The following is a 17,337-nucleotide window of genomic DNA, read 5'->3' on the forward strand; positions in this document are numbered from 1 at the left end:
GTACAAGTGCAACTGACACACATGAAATGAAGCGTAAAGTGACGTGTTAATACGCGCAAATGTGGAAGAGCTAATATGAGCGTGTTAACTATCTATTAGCTGCTATTCAATATCTTAAATCTTTGCTTTGCATAAGATGCTATTCTGGCATTGTCAGCCTTTATTTACACTAGTTCTCTTTTATGAGTAACAATAACATATGGGTATTTTTGCTAAGCAGAAGAGGTATTAAAATGGAAGGGGGGTTTCCTGATCTTAAATATTCTAGTTCCCATTTTGCTCACCTCTGTACTGTTGCCAGTATCAACATGGTTAATTATTAAAGTGCCTTGTCAAATACAGGAACCCACGTCATAAAAAAGGTACAGCAAGAGAATGTGTGGTCTGATGAGACAAATTAAAAACTGTAATAACAACATGTAGGAAAAAACAGAAGAGACAACTGTTTTCAATTGTGTATTTTTTTTTATTCAGGTGTGTGTTACCTTCAAATCACAGTATTTGTTGGATGGCCTATAAATTAAAGGTTCTGCTTTAGTACCTACTTGTTAAATACACTATAGATGCAAACATGATCATCTTCATCGTGAGCGTATAACACTGTAAAAAAAGAACCATCTCATCCTGCTGGACAGGAAGTTGAGACATGAGAGCAGAAAACTGGCTTTCAAGGCTGCGAGGTCGTAGGTCACTTGATTTGGCTGAAGAGTGGCAGCAGTTACACTGAGAAAAGATGCTGACGTGAACCATCACAGTTTCACTCTGTCAACAGTCTTGTGGTCACTAAAGTCTGTGAACTGAGCTGCAGCGGGGCTGTAACTGCGTTAATCTTCCCCTCCACAGAGAGTCAGCAGGGTTTTGCGATAGTCTCCTGATGTGTCACCCTGTGCATGGTCATAAAAACACAAATAGTGGAAAAATCATTTGGTCATGTTTTGGAAGGCAGTGCTTATTTCTGGCTCACACAATAGTTAAATGCAGAAGAGAAGCTGTGAAATCGGTCTATATCAACAAAGGAGTTAAAAGTGGAATTTCCCCTGTTTATCAGCTGACACTCATACAGTAGATAAAGATTTCTACTTTATAATCTCGATCAAGATTTCACATTTGTATGGCAAAAACGAAACTATGCAGGGCAACTGGTTAGCTTATATTAGTATACATTTTAGAAACAAGGGTAACACAAGCTGGCATTTTCCAGAGGCAACAGAACCAATAAATCTCCTGCTGTTGGCTTTAAGAGGTGCTGGAAGGTGGATTAATAGCGTAGATTGGGATTTGAAGCTTTCCCCCAAACTCTCAGAGGAACATAAATAAGCATATTTCTCAAAACATGCACAGATTTAAACTTTGAGAAACTGCTCAAATCGAAACCGCTTTTGTAACTGAAGCTAGCAAACTGAAAATGTACAATTAAATTGAATTAATTTAATAAATGATCAATTCAGTTATTTCTCTGCACAACTCATAAAAACAAGATAAAGCAATCCTTGCTCTTGCATAATGTGGAAATGTGTTTTCCAAACCAATCCAGGGCAGCTTGTTTTTATTGGTGTCACAGTGATTTCATCTGTAAGTTATTATAGAACTGCTTTTAGGAACTTCCTGTCTCTGCATCTGTCAGCCAATCACAGAGCAGAGATAGAGGAAGCATGCAAGAGGGAAATTCCTAAACAGCTGTGTTGTGGCCACAGACCCATAGTCCACCGCAGAGAGCTATAGATTACCGTACCCCACCACCTTACCGCAGCAACAGAAAAAGGATGTGCACTGCATGCTCTGCACACAGCGGGACCAAAGCAATTAAACCAAACCTCCACAGACACACAAGTCACATGTGAACACAGCATGCCAAGTAGAGGTGTTAGTAGACAAAGAGTCAGACTTACAATCATAGTTTCTACCTGGATGAATTCATGGAGGGAGGCATCGTGAGTTTCTTTGAACTCTTTTCGGATGTTAAAAAGGTCGATCTCGCTACGGGACACCATGATGCGGATCAGCGCTCTGTCGTCTGTACCAAGACCCTGCAGAGGAGATCAATAAATACTTTGTATATTCTGACATAGACAACAGAGATTCTGCACCAATAAAAGTGACCTAATCACGTGTTATGGCTGACATCTAGTATCCAGATGACATGCTGAATAACTGATCTAACCCTAACTCATCTAAAACAGAATGAAGAGATACCTTCATGGCTTTGTACAAACGGTCTGCAAAATAAGAGGGCTGGTTCTTTACACTGCGCACTGCAAAGACAAGAGAAACATGCAACAGCTGAGAAGTTGTCACCCAGATTGGATTCATCAACAGCATCATCCGCTGTGGCAAACTTGAAAGTAAAAGAGAATAAAGTCTGTAGTGAAAAATAATTATTACCTATTGCATAAAATGCATTTTTCACATCTCCAGACATCTCCTTCTTAATAATCTGTTCAATGTCCTTGTTACTGCATTTGACAAACTCCTGGAACACTGTGAACAGCAAAGAGCACGGAAAGTTATTGTGACCTGAATCCACTGCATTTTGTTGGAGAAATTTAGTTGAACACTTGTAAAGATCATTGCAACCTACATATCTGTGATGACCTTTACCTTTCCTGAGATGAGGGAAGCTCCTGGTGCACAGGATGCTCATGAACTTCATCACCATGTCATCTGAGTCAGCATTGCATGCATCGGCAAGTTCCTGGTTTGTTCAGGAAGAACAGTGGGAACACAAAACCTTCAGATCCATTCTTCCATTTCATATTTAAACACAGTAAAGAAAAGGATGTATTCAGTCACCTGAGCATCTGCATTAGCTCTTTCTACATCTGCAGGGCCCTCCTCTCTTGCACCCTGAACAGACAAGGAGATTAAATGCAAATTAGTGCCGCTCTGTAAGGCTAGCGGTTAACCAAAAACGTATTTTTTTTTTTTGTAAGACACTATAAAAGACAGTTAGGGAGGTGATTAAATAGATCTATGTGTAACAGAGAACACAAACCAGACTACCAGACTGCAACTTGTGAGTGGGCGTGGAAATTACACACAGTGTGAGTTCTCATGATGATGACAGACATTACCTGCACGAGAGAAACGAGGATCCGACAGAAATGGCCTGATGTGTCTGACTGAATGGCATCCTCCAAAGACTTTTTATAGGCTGCAAAGTATGATATATTACATGCCCTGACAAAGGTTTTTAGGACAAAGCAAGTGATTCTTTAAGCCTTATTCTGGTGCCAAACTTACCACCCTGATAGGCAGCATTCATGGCATGTATTTCCTGATTGCTCCTGGTAACCAGGATCTCAATGAGAGCGTGTTCATCAGTCCCAGCCCCCTAGGAAATAGAAGCTAGTGTGAGCGTCATTTTTTGCTATTTTGGTGCCTGTTTTTTTTTTTTTTTGTTGGTTTTTTTTTTAGAGAAATAGGCTTTCTAACTCTATGCTGATTATTGTATGTGTGGGACCCAGCAAGGTAGTGCTTTGAGAAATATAAAAAGGTACAAGAGCCCATTTCAATGTTTAGCTGCCTGTTTAATTCTAAATAACACACTGGACTTCCAAGCTGTTGTCAACATCCAAGACTTACTACTTATCCAAAACAGGTTTCATCTGTTCAGTTCCCATATTAGGTGATAATTTGACTGTTTGCCTTCAAATAACCAAATTATTATATTTCAGTATTTGAAAATGCATAAAACGAGGACACAAACAATTATGAAACACCATCTGCACGCAAGTGCTCTCTGCTGAGAGCAGAGGATGAGTCAGGTTTGCCACATAAGGAAATTCAGTCAGGTTGAAAAGTTATAAATACATTTTTATTTGACTATAAAATATGTTCTGTGTAATTTATCTCGGCCAAATATCAACCACCACATGTTTGGGAAACAGGTATCAGTATATGGAGGGTTATATGTGAACCGTGTTCACTACTCATAGAAATGTAACATATTAGCACTGGAGTGTCATTTAAGAGAGAAATCAGTGGGTGTTTTGGTTTAACTCCTACTTTACCTCCATTGCTTTTCTCATCATTTTGGCATCAAATTCAGCTGGCGTCAGCATGAGCCCAATTATCAGCCTCTCTAAGTTCTTTGACAATTCAGACTTCAGGTCCTTCATCAGATCCTGGAACGCCGAACACAGTGAGTTGTTAAAAGCTGTCGTATCCAGTGGAGGACATATAACAATAAATGAATAAAGGTAATATTTTGTGATTTAGCCATATTTTCTATCATTCCTGTGTCTTACCCTTCCAAGTAGGGATTTGAAGGCCTGTCTGATCTCTTGCCTCTGGGCATTAGTTCTCTGTGCAACAATATCAATGATTGCATCTTCATCTGTTCCTGTTATAAAGAAAAAGGAAATGCCATATGTAAAACAAAAGAGTTTTGCAAAGTTGCCAGGATAGTGTCAGTGTGTTTTATATAGCAGGGTTTGCATACCAAATCCCTTCATGGCTTTCCTCAGTGCTTGTGCATCAGCAGCAGGGTCGAAATTAGGCGCCGGGCGGACTGTAGGCCTCAGCTGAGGTAGTGCACATTACAAATTTGAAAGACTGACAATTAGTATTTACTCACAGAGTGGCAAAGTTACTAATATCCGTTAATTAAATCCATATCTGTAAGCTTGAACTAAAAGCACAAAGAGGTCTGAAGAACATGCAAAATAAATTATTTGTTATTCAAGATTTTTTTTTATTATCTGATAAAAAATTATGAAGCAACACATTTGGCTTTATGATAATAATCTCTTGACATCTGAGGGGGCGGGTGCCCTCTTGAGTTTAGAATTCATGACACCGCTAACAATGCAAAAGGTTGGTAGGATGAAAAACAGCTCAGTTTCAGGAAGCATTAGTGAGACAGCCTTTTGTTGTCAAAAATGCTGAGATCTTTTTGACATTCACTCTCCAAATGGGGGTTTGGAGAGTTCATTCTAACAGAAAACTATTTGTGTTTCAGCGAACAGCACTCTGATCACATCTAGACAAAGCCTTCACTGTATAGACATAACACTGTTAGCATATTGCCATAGCACATCATTACAGGGCCAGCAGGTAGTGGAGATGCAAGGCTCTGCTGAGGCAAACATGCAATCACACATCTAAGGTGGGAGCAGATAGAGCCCAAACCTGCACTCTGGTCATGGCACTTAATTCCCACATCTTGTAGGCTATCTGAGCAGCTTCAGGGAAGAATTCTCCAGCTAAGCTGCAATGACCGGTTTGACAAAACATAGCACACTCAGCAAAGCCAGAACCTCAAGCGGTAAATAGTGGGAACATTTCTAGGAAGAAGACTAAAATACAGTCTCTGCACCATAAGTTTGTTTAACTCAATTATAAGCTTCAACAAAAAGTTTCCATTAGCCTCAGCATTCATTAAGATAATAAAGCTTTTATACAGTTCAAAGTAACAGTAGTAACGCCATACAGTGGTCCTCTAGCACCCCCTTCTGGATGCAGCATTCCTAAAACTTACTCATCATCCCCTCCACAGAGGTTGAGCAGAGTCCGCTTGTAATCCCCTGATGTATCATCCTGGTTGACATACACACACACAAAGTCATATAAGTGCTCTACATTCACATACAGAGTGCATATAAAACATGCTGTACCTCTCTTTCTCACCTTAATCATGTTATAAAGTGACTTCTCATATCTGAGGCGGAAACACTCTCGAATGTCCAACATGTCAATTTCAGAGCGAGAAATCATGATCCGGATCAGAGTGTTGTCAGCTGTACCGAGACCCTGGAGGGATTGAGGGACGATGCATTGTGGCAACAGTTAAGTAATCCTAAGCAATTTTAATAAATTTAACAATCTGTCACTAACAAGACCTCATTCATCATAACTGTACCAGTAAGGCCTTTCTGCCTACAAACACACTGGAACCAAACTGAATGGCTACTTGAGCTTACCTTCATTGACTTGTAGAGGCGCTTGGCAAAGAACATGGGAACGCTCCTTATGCACTGGACTATGAGAAAAATGACCAAATTAGGCACTGTGTTGTGTCACAATGTAAAGTACAATGGTGCATTCAGTGTATTTCCTACCAACGGCCAGCATCAGTCTCTCAAAGTCTCCAGACAGCTCGTTCTTAATGCTGTCCTCAATGCTCAGCTCTGCAATCTTCTCATATTCATCAAAAACTAAACAAACAGAGGAAAATATTGCACAAAAGTATCAATCTCATCCTTTTGGGTCATTATTGTGTAAAATCTTGAGTTTGCCTTTGTGCTTTAATTCCCCCCAGATTTGACTAAAATGGTTGTCCTGGCATGTTAGCAAGTTTAGGTAACACACATAGTAGCAGGAGGCTAATACTGAGGACCGCCAGCTTCTGAGTCACTTGAGGTCAGAGTGGGGATGACTGGAACGCCTCATTGTTGAGATATTTTCTCGGAGAACTGAGCTCACCCATGTGGAGGTGGGTCACACTACGGCTTCCCAGGATCATGATAAATTTGGCCTCGTCCGTCCCCCACTGCTCCTCTCCAGCTGCATAGAGATCCTACAGAGAGTTTAGAAAACAGATATGGTCCAGGGCAGAGTTATTATAATTTTGTATTTTGTAATTATATTTCATTTTTATTTAGTTTTAACTTTTTTGGTTTTAATTCGGTTTCGTTTCAGGTGGTTTCCAGAGTGAGTTTACTCGTTTCAGTTCAGTTTTTTATTGTTTGAAAATGTTTAGTTTTAGTTTAGTTTCTATTACTTTCAGTCTTAGTTTTAGTCTTTAGTAATTATTACTGTGAGCAGGGCATCGTGTCAGAGGCAAGATTTAAGTAAATCAGTACAGGTATTACAACAGAAACACAGGACTTTTTGAGCAGCTGACTTACAGTCTTATAGACATTAACATTTCTAGAAATACGTTCATGAAAGCCTCATAAGGCAAATTTTGATGAAATTTTACCAAAATAACAACAATAACAAACACTAAAACTAATGATATTTATATTTTTATTTTATTTCAGTTAATTTTACAAAATCAGAAAATCATTTCAGTTAATTGATTTTATTCTGATCTGTACTTTTTAATTCTTATCTTAGTTATTTAAAATGTTTTTTCCACATCTACATTTATTTCTTAGTTGAGTTTTAGTTAACTATAACAACCTTGGTGCAAGATTTATCTCAGGGTCACAGGAAGCTGTACTGACCTTAATTAATAAGCCAAATACCCACTGCACTATCCTGGATGCCTAAAATTCTTGATTGACATTAGCTTTTATGTTTAGTCTTAATTTAAAAAAAAATGCATACACATCTGCTGAACTAATTTTTGCTAAACTGACTGCAGCGCTTCCACATGTCAGCACAATACTCATTTAAAGCAACAGAGGCCATTCAGCACTGCCACCAATATGATACTTTAAAAGGAAAGGAAAGGATGCTCTTACAACAGGACACTTCAAGTATTCTTCAAACAAAGGCTGTGTAAAGTCAAACAGCATGTGCATGTTTAGCTTTTATGTTGGCTATAAAATGCTTACTTGGGCATCCTGCTGAACCAGGTCTGCATCCACTACTCCTGACTCATCTCTGGTCCCCTAGAAGTATTTAATCAAAACAACAGACTGAAGATTAGTCAGAGGTTAAAGGCACAGTGATCAAAGTGTGTTTGAGTTTCCTACTTAGTCAACTCACCTGAAGTAAAACAACCAGCATCTTCTTAAAGTGGCCTGAAGTGTCTGCGATTACATCCTCCTCCATGTCTCTGCCATAGGCTGGGTACACAGATGACAGTTCTAAATACTATCAGATGCGTAATTCAAGTGACGTCTTAGATAAAACATCTTACCGTCCTTGTATGCTGCAACCATGTCATGTATTTGTTTGTTGTTCCTAGAAGCCAGTACTTCAATCAGGCATCTCTCATTTGTTCCAGCACCCTTAAAACAGAGTATGAAGGCGGATGTGAAACAGTTTCTGCCTCATTTAATACGGAGTGAGAGCGAATTACATTTTTGGCTTACTTTGATTGCATCATGGATTTCTTTGGCATCGTGGTAGGCCCGGGTTCTCATCAGACTGACAATGAGGCGCTCAAATTTTCCCGTGAGCTCATATTTGAGATCATCAATCAGGTCCTGATGAAAGAGAATTTCAGTGATGCTGGACTCAAAACTGCTATCTTAAGCTTTTAAAGTGTCTAAGCAATGTCTGGAAATTACAGTTGTGCTTAGATGTTCACATACACTCATCATGGGCGTAAATGTCTGGTCATTTTGGGCTTTCAATAATTTCTTTGAGCTGTTATTTTCCCACAGTGAAATGACTATATGGCATAGATCTTTAATGGCTTAAACAAAAACAAGAATTGGGTGCCTCGGCTTTACTCCGTCAAACATACCTCTTATCATTTTGGCCAGTTAACTCAATCTTTGTCTCATCTAACCATAAAGATTTCTCGAGAAAGTATTTGACTTTTCTACAACGGTATGCAAATTTCAGTCAAGCTTGAAGGTGCTGATTTTGGAGTAGATGCTCCTCACTATCCTCTCGGTCCGTGGTGATTTCAAACTCTCTTCATTGGAGACAGTAATGCTGGTGTTCCAACAGTTTCCAGTTCATGGCAGGCTTGAGCCTCGGTGGTTCCTGGGTTCTGAGAATGGCAGTTTTGGTCTACTCCCTTGACAAGATGGTGACACATCTGAATAACTTTACGTACAGTTGTTTGTAGTGATGATCCTGGAATCTGCAGCTGGTTAGGAATGGCTCCAGGAGACCTTCCCAAACTGCGTAAATCTACAATTGTCCTTCTTAGATCGTTACTGAGTTTCTCTAAATATTGGTCAGTAAAATACATTTGACCCTGCATGGATTGAAGACACTCCAAAATAAATTCAAAATTGTGCACCTAATTCTTATTTTAAACCCATTAAATATGTATACTCTACATTTATTGCAACCTGGGAAAAAATAATAGTTAAAATAAATCATTAGATCATTGAAATTAACAGATGAATGCCAAGTAAACTTCTGACCACAGCTGTAGCATTTAAAAATGTATTTGTTTACCTGTCCAAAGTTGCTTTTGTAAGCTGCGATGATTTCTTGCCTTTGCGCATTGCTTCGAGAGGTGACCAGGTCCAAGATGGCCTCTTTGTCACTTCCTGAGAAACAGAAAAGAAACATTTTCAACAAAGACCTAAAAACTCATCTTAGAGAGCATCGAGAAATTCTTCAAGTGATGATTCAACTGACTAGTGAGGAGGACAAACGATGACCTTTACACCTCCGTGGCCAAGAATCACGGAGGAGCGGGGCACTCACCAATGCCTTTCATAGCACTGTAAAGGGCCTCGGCATCAGCGGTGGGGTCAAAATCGGGAGCGTCTGTTATTGTACCTCTGAACACCTGAAAGAGTGAACAGTTCAAGTCAATTTCAAACATTTTCAGTTAAGATAAGAATAAATAACACAGACATGCTACTCTTTCATGCTTAAATAAGAAGTGACAAGAACATATGATATCAGTCCTCTTTGCACAAAGTACATCTGAAACAAGATTTCTGTTGTTCGGTATGGTTAGGTCAAAGGTGTCTTTTAATAATAAACTGAATAATAAATAAATACAGCAATGACACTGGTCTGTGGTTACAGAGGTGAGGCCACCAGCTACCAGCCAAGAGCAACAACAAGGGTCTACAATTCCTGATACAACATAAATATACTACATTAGTATTTTTGATTATTTGCTATATTAGCAATGTGATTCTGGAGATGGCATTTTAAAACCGTTAAATGGACTGCTATGAAGCTTGATACAATCAGTCATCAAGTCCAGTGACTTTGCTGCTTCATACAGTTTTCCTCTACTGCCATGTGTCATTAAAATATTGGGTTTTTAGTCGACAGCCATGAAATTTGATACATTAATGTTCCCATCAGGATAAATTCCTCTAATTTTTGTCACTACATTTCTGTGCTAATTATGCTAACACAACCAAACGTGAGCATTCTTCATGTTACAACATATCAGTGTAGCTTTTCTGTAGAAAAAAGGAGACTAAAAAAGAAAGGCTAGTATGAGAGAAGAGGATCTCACATTTTGAGCCACAGCTTGCATTTTGCAGATGGCTCGAAACAGCAGTGGGCTTGGCTTTGCTATGACTTTGCATATGCTGCTCACCTCCAGAGCAGACCAGTTGTAAACCCTTTTTTTAACCACACACTTTGCTTTTTTAATAGATTTGCACTTTATGTCCCATTCTCTAACAATGCATTATCTCAACCCACACCTCCTTGCATGCTGAGAGTAGTGGAGTGGTGTAGCAGCAGTGACAGCAGCTGAGAATTTGCACCTGTCTCACCCCAACAGATCAGAGTGTGTGTATGTTGCCTGCCTGTTTGTGCAGGGGCGGGAAAGTAGACAGGGTCGGGTTGCACACAGAACTTTTACACATCCGACCGTCTAATATGCAATAGCTCAAAAAGGATGAAAAATATCAACATTATGATCTTGTAATAATAAGATCTTCACAAAAACGGCCCATGTACTGAAAAATGAAACTGCAGCAGCTGCTCTCGAGGTTACTGCTGCATTGAGGCTGTCAGCCAAGTTGTGCTCTCCGCCCAGCTACAGAAGCCACTGTATATGCTCTGCTTAACATCACTCCTCAGGACAGCTGTAAAGCTTCACCCACGTGGCAACAGGCCACAAACACAAGCCCCTAGCAACAGATTTTAACTAAACTAATCACGGTTCAGAAGGGCGGTAAAGTAAATTTAATAACATTAAGTTGATTTCTATGCATCCCTCCCCCTATAAGTGCAGCTTGTTTCATCTGGTGCCCAAACTTTAAAAGAGGTAAGAGTTAGTTTGTGTTTAACCTTAAATAATTTTACAAAGTCATTCTGGAAAAATGCCGTCAGGTATAACGAGGTGGCGCAGGTAGCACTGACACTCTACACTCCTGTTTTTGATGTTGCGCAGGGCTCACATGGTGGCAGATGGCAGCCTCACTCTATCCACGTCACACAAAACAATTCATTCTGCTGCACTGATACAAGATCTGGTCTGCAGTTTGATTATAGCTAACATGATACAAGGCCAGATGACCAAGCTCTTGTCCACTTACCATGTCTATATTGGGTCTTATATGTCAACACTGCTCAGGAATCAATAGTTTCAGGCCTAAAGGGAAAACAGAAATGCTGAGGTACGGGTAGCCAGTTGCACTGGAAAACATCCCTGCAATGTGAAAGGTGACCTTCACCTCAGCTTTGGTTGAAACTATGTTGCAAACAATGATGATCTTTATTTCCTGAGTAAATACAAAGAGGTACTGTTCAGTATCCAGGCTGTTCTTAGCTAGAGCGCAGGAGCAAAAAGCAGACGGGGGCCTGCTTTCTATTCGACTCAACCTCATATTCACACAAAAATACATTGATGGATGGAATATGTTTTATTTAAACTTGCAGGAAAGCTGGAGCCACATTTTCCCATGCAGCTATATTCTGACTATAATGCAGACATTCAGACAAGGTAAACATGTTGAGGCGTCAGTACAGAGAAGCTACTTCTTCTAGACTGACGATGCTTAATTAAGAATCACAACACAGAAGTAGGCTACACTGAACTTACACACAAATATTTTTTAAGGAATAAAGAATTTATGCTAAATTGAGGGGGGAAAAGAGTACTCCACATGGTTTGAAATCGTGTACTGTTTGTTTAAGACTCCAGTGAGGCTTTCCCAAAAATAGCACGCGCGCAGTTTATCTTAATATCAGAAGACAGGTCTGGGGGACGGGGGACAGGGCCTCTCGGCCTCTCTCTCCCTCTCCCTCTCTCTCTCTCTTTATATGTACACAGGGCCACACCCTTCGCTGTTAATTCCCCCCCCCACACACACACACACCGAAGGATATTCTTTAAATCAGAGGCTTTAAATCTAATGGCATATTGTTTTTCTGAATTAAGTTTCATTTTAAACTTTCCTCGAGTTGGATTTTATTACAGCCGTTCCTTATGCAGCCACGGGTGCCAGGGGCACATTTAAAAATGAAACCTCAGCAAACTTTTCTGTTAATTTGTGACCCATTATATGGAGCCGACAGCGAACGACAGAGAGCTTACCTTCTCTGTGCAGGAAGTATCGGTGCAGAGTGACAGCGGCCCCTAAACTCGGTCTGTCTTTTCCCCCCGGTCGGATGAATTCAGGCCGGCCAGTTACTCGTCCTCAGTGACGTGGTGACTGCGGCGCTCTCTCGCGCGGCTTCTGTAAAGCGTGCGCGCATGTCTGCGAGTGTGTGAGAGAGAGAGAAAGTGCGCGCTTGAGAGAGAAAGAGAGAGCGGTGCTTTGATATATACGTGCTTAATGCAAGAAAATGCTTCAAACACGGGTGTAAATGTGACTGGGTAATAGTTGCTTATTTCTATTATTTCCCCCACACCCTAATGTTGAAATATATATATATAAATATATATATATGAACGATTAATTGACACCTTTCTTTCTTTTATATATTGAGCCACCACTTGGAGCTGGTAACAGGCAAGCATAACTTTCTGAACTTTGGCACATGCGCACGAGTCTGAGTTTTAACAGAGGGCAGCTTACTGACACTGACGTGACAATTTGTTCTATTTCTGTCCTGTCAGAAGACCTCCAGTAAGTGTGGAGGGGCGTGTGAGTGCGTGTGTGTGTGTGTGTGTGTGTGTGTTTAGTGGGAGGGGAGGGGGAGCATAGCTGCGGTATGACAGTAAAACGAGTGCCGCATTCATTGCTCTATTCCTGGAATGCATGCATGCATGTTTTGCCCACAAATTTGCGTGTTGCATGTGTATTTCCTGTGATCTTTTATGTTGGGCTTTTTACTTCATTCATTCATGATGATACTGGTGACACCGCATGTGGAGAGAAAGGTGACGGAAGAGATGATGAGAAACTAGAGGTGACTTACAGGAAGCCGACAGGGAGTCCAGTGCTCCACTTCGCAACAGCAAAGAAAAAAAAAGGGGGCATGACTCAGTATTTCATTAGGTGAATAAAAATGTGATAAAAGTTTACACCTGGTCTATGTGCTTGATAAATGATCTTATTTACTGTGTTCAGATGCAATTCGCACATCATATGCTCAGTGAGGCACAGAAGACAGGGAGATAAGATTAACATTAAACCCTGTTTGCTCTCTTCAAAGGTTGGGGAGGGAGCAGAGATAAGCACGCTATGTCTATGGGAGGGAAAGACAGACTGATGATGGGGAGGTGGTTATGAACATCTGTAGTGATGTTTCAGCAACATTTTAGATTAGACCAATTAGATCATTGTGTAAATGTTGATCAAGCTGTTTAAAAGGAAAAAAATGTCCTGTTTTGGAGGCCCTGTAGGTTTTACATTTGAATGTTGTACTCCTTGTTACTTGAAGAATATGTTTTGGTGTGTGCCTCTGGTACTATGAACTTTAAAGTGGATGTATTGGGCAAAAACCTATAACGTCAGAGGCTTTAGCTTTGATCTATGAATGAAATGAGTCCGCTGATATGTTTTTCTTTGTTCTTTTGGTTTCCTCTCCTTTAGTGTACCCTTTTCATCTTCGCCCCCAACCAGTGTTGAAAGAATGGGGTGTCCATATGGTGGAAACAGTGAAGCAGCAGAGAGGAATTTCTTTTGTTGCACAGTGACCTCTTGTGGTTTGAAGATATACTGCATACCCAACATAACAATTTCATTCTGGCTGAGATGGGAAATATATATTAATGCATATTCATTTTATTTATTGTTGTAATGAAAACAAATTAATTTTCAAACTATGTAAACTGTATTCGTTAGATATGTAATCATTAATAAACATTTCATCTATGATGAGTCTATGATTGTGGATTCTGGGTCTTTAGCTCTGAATTTTGCAGTCTTTTGGGGCTTTTAATGCTTCCTTATTAAGTCTTCTCTTGGTTCTTAGGTTGCTTATTGGTATATTTGTTTTTAATATTCTCTTGTATTTTGAGCCTCAGCTCTTTTTTAGTTTACCTCCCTGTCTTGTTGTCTTTGACTAGTATCAGCTGTTTTCTTTTCCCCAGATGTTTCCACTCTTTTTACAGCCAAAAAACCAAAACAAAACAAAAAACAAACAAACTTCTGTCTTTCTCTCTCTTTTTTCGCATGAAACATTAAATCTTTGTTTAAAAAAAATTAACAACACTGTAAAATCGAATTAGTTCCCAGAACTCAAAAAAATTGAGGAAACTCGTTGCCTCAAAAAAATTGAGTAAAGCTTAGCTAAAAATGACTAAATTGGGATAACTTATTTATTTTGAGTACTCTGTACAAGCTCATTTGTTCCCAGAACTCAAGAAAATTGGATCAAGTTTACGTAAGATGACCAAGTTAGGGCAACTTACTCATTTTGAGTACACTGTACAGCCTTGTTAGTTCCCAGAACTCAAAAAAATTGAGGAAACTCGTTGCCTCAAAAAAACAAAGTAAAGCTTACTTAAGATGACTGTTAGGACAACAGCCATCATTGCAAGTCTGCAGTATTAAGAATAACTTGATATTTCTGACTGTACAATAATAATTGTTTACTTACTGACAAACATTCCAAGTTCAACTAAATGAAAAAACAATTTGTGGTAACCTGAATATGATTAAAAATAATTAACAACACTTTTTGTAACGATGTTAAAATCAGCCCAACTTTTATTTTCAAACACAACAAAGTATAACAGCCAACATACTGGACACTGTTCTGCTGAACAACAAACAATTATATTGCCATCACTGTTATAATCTCACAATGAAACAAAGTCTCAGATGTAATTATTCTGAAAATAAGTTTAGGCCTACCACAAGTTTGTTTTGTACTTACATTACTTATATAATCAAAATAAAATATTTGTTGTTCTGTCACAAGTGCAGTCTCTTACGGTGGCCCCTAGAGACAAAGCACGTACAAACTCCAAAACACTTGCAAACTCCAAAACACTTGCAAACTCCAAAACGCTTGCAAAGTCCAAAACGCTTGCAAACTCCAAAACGCTTGCAAACTCCAAAACACATGCAAACTCCAAAGCACATGCAAATTCCAAAACACAACGGAAGTGCTCCAGGACGCTAGGGGCAGTGTTGAGCTTTTGTTACCTAGTAACTACACAAGCCAGGAAGTACCAATGACCGGATTTGGGGTCTGCAGCCTTAAAGGCCGCATTTTAAGGCCGATTACGTCACAGCGACATGACGAAGGCTGTCCCAATTCAAAGGCGGCCCTCAAATGCGTCCTTAATTTCCCTGAATTTTAAGGATGGGTCGGTGTAGCCTTCATGGCCCAACATATCCCAGATTTCATAGCGGCTGTGGTGTGGATAATTTTGCCGAAAATAACGGCGGAAGCGGAGCCGCTGAAGAGTAAACTTTCAGAAGTAAGTACTGAATATTATGTCACTTATTTATGCGCAAATGTTTTTTATAATGAAGAACATTAAAACATTACTGTTGGCCACATGTCGGGAAAGTTATGTGACATTAGCGATGTTTGTACTAACTTGGTTTTAAAGCCTTTACTTCAAAATATACGCTGTTCAATAGTTGACTTTAATCTTACAGAGAATGTGATGATTTTATGGATAATTAAAATCAATCATATATCCACAAACACAACAAGCTGAAAGTCAGTGATGCTGCTCGGTTTGCAGTCCTGAATATCACAGCACAAGCAGGATTCACTGCACTGTTAATGTTAGCTTTGTTATATTGCTGCCTTTGTTCGGTGGTGTCTAGCCACTCTTTAACGTGTGTTTGAACGAGCTGACGGTTCACTCGTTAAGCTGAAAGAAAGATGCTTTAATCACAGCAGTCACACATGTGTCCACTGTACCATCTGGGAACTCTTCTCGTTTCGTAATAACACAATCCTCCTTCTTTTGTGCTGTTTTGTAGCAGTGTATACACCTGAGACTGTCACCTGTCTGTCTGTCCTGCACTCTCTCTCTTTTTCTTTCTCTCTGATTGTGGAATAAAAGTATGAACATGTATTTATAAGTTACACGTGTGTTTGAATCCTGCAGCTTATCACACATTTGATTTCCATGTGTGACAACTGCAAGTGTCCAGAGTGAGGACAGACTGAGGGACTCACTGCTGCACATCATCTGTGAGGCTTTGCACCCCTGATGATCCACCAGGACTCAGCAGTGTGTGAGGAAGAGGAGGAGGAAGAGCCAGCAGCAGCTGACAGATGGAGAGAATAGACAGACTGTTCCCTGTTTGTGAAGGACTGCTAGAAAAGTTTAAAATAACTAATTGTCTGTCCTGAATCAGTCTTATTAGGTAATGTTCAAATAATTTTATCATTCCAGTGTTTTCAGTGTGGGAGAAAGTACTCAGGGCCTTCAAGTTACACACTGTGAAAGGAAGAAACAAGTTTAATGTTCAGAAACCTAAAGTATGTATCAGCAGCAGAATGGAGCTAAAAATAAATGTTTGTTTCAGTTCTATGAAGCTTTGAGTATTTTGGATTAGTAGCACTGCTGTGTTTGTTGCATCATATTGCTGTAATTGTTTATATGCTTTATATATTCTGAGGTAAGTTGATCTATAGTGTTACATCATATTCTATAAGGATGTTATGTGTTTGTATACTTTGTGCCCAGTTTGACCCATTTAGCAGAAGTCAGCCTGTGTAAGGCTTTGATATCTATTCTGTATGACTTAAAGCAGTTATGACATGGTCTGATTTTCTCACCCAATAAAGGAATATTCAATATATCAGTCTACTCTTCATTTTATCAGAAACAGTTATCACAGCTTGTACATTTTCTTTTTATAAATATATGTAAGCAATGAGCCAAATTTAGTAATGCCAACATACTGAAGGAACAACATTTGTCTCTTATATATGATACACCTATATATGCACTGTCAAAGATACTTGTCTTTGAGTGAAGATTTAAGGTGATAAGACATATAAATAACTGCAACTTGAATCTGTACTGAGGCTCAGTATTTGACACAGAGTTGTTCACTGCTGTAATAGCTCATAATGATTAATATAATAACTATAATATTGGCCATATTATAGTTACATTACCAAAGTGATATGACTTTAGTCTCATGAACAACATTAGCTAATTGTTATTTACTAACTAATCTTAAATGACTGTTCAGTACAGAAATGAAGCCCAAAAATCATGTTTTACTGTCCTGTGGTCTCAGCCTCAGATACTTATCAAATCACACAAAGCTCTTGTAGAAACAAACAAACAAATGAACAAAATATGTTTTCCTTCATTTCTGTCAAACAAAGTTGTATGACACGTTTCCAGCGGTTAGTATCATGGTTGCTAGGCAACCTGGGAAGCGCGACGGAGACTAGACCGTCCCA

The 17,337-nt window shown here is 39.4% G+C and overlaps 1 protein-coding gene across 2 annotated transcripts; it reads right to left on the reverse strand.

Annotated features, from left to right (window-relative positions):
* Positions 1-445: 445 nt before the first annotated feature.
* On the reverse strand, positions 446-12,230 carry anxa6 (annexin A6). Of its 2 annotated transcripts, none has more exons than XM_006781653.3 (25): positions 12,095-12,230; positions 11,094-11,149; positions 9,286-9,370; positions 9,031-9,125; positions 7,986-8,099; positions 7,811-7,901; positions 7,657-7,736; positions 7,503-7,559; positions 6,424-6,517; positions 6,060-6,155; positions 5,922-5,980; positions 5,629-5,751; positions 5,480-5,538; positions 5,131-5,209; positions 4,442-4,523; positions 4,248-4,342; positions 4,011-4,124; positions 3,241-3,331; positions 3,072-3,151; positions 2,791-2,844; positions 2,599-2,692; positions 2,383-2,478; positions 2,194-2,252; positions 1,905-2,027; positions 446-884 (listed from the first exon to the last, which is right to left on the reverse strand). In XM_006781653.3, exons 2-25 carry the CDS (start codon positions 11,094-11,096, stop codon positions 825-827), a joined length of 1,983 nt encoding a protein of 660 aa, XP_006781716.2. In that variant the 5' UTR covers positions 11,097-11,149; positions 12,095-12,230; the 3' UTR covers positions 446-824. The 2 variants fall into 2 exon arrangements, with proteins under 2 accessions (XP_006781716.2, XP_006781715.2); XM_006781652.3 differs by having other exon boundaries at positions 1,890-2,027.
* Positions 12,231-17,337: the final 5,107 nt, after the last annotated feature.

Source organism: Neolamprologus brichardi, chromosome 2, assembly GCF_056152115.1.
Source record: "Neolamprologus brichardi isolate AB-2024 chromosome 2, ASM5615211v1, whole genome shotgun sequence".
NCBI classification, from domain to species: Eukaryota; Metazoa; Chordata; class Actinopteri; order Cichliformes; family Cichlidae; genus Neolamprologus; species Neolamprologus brichardi.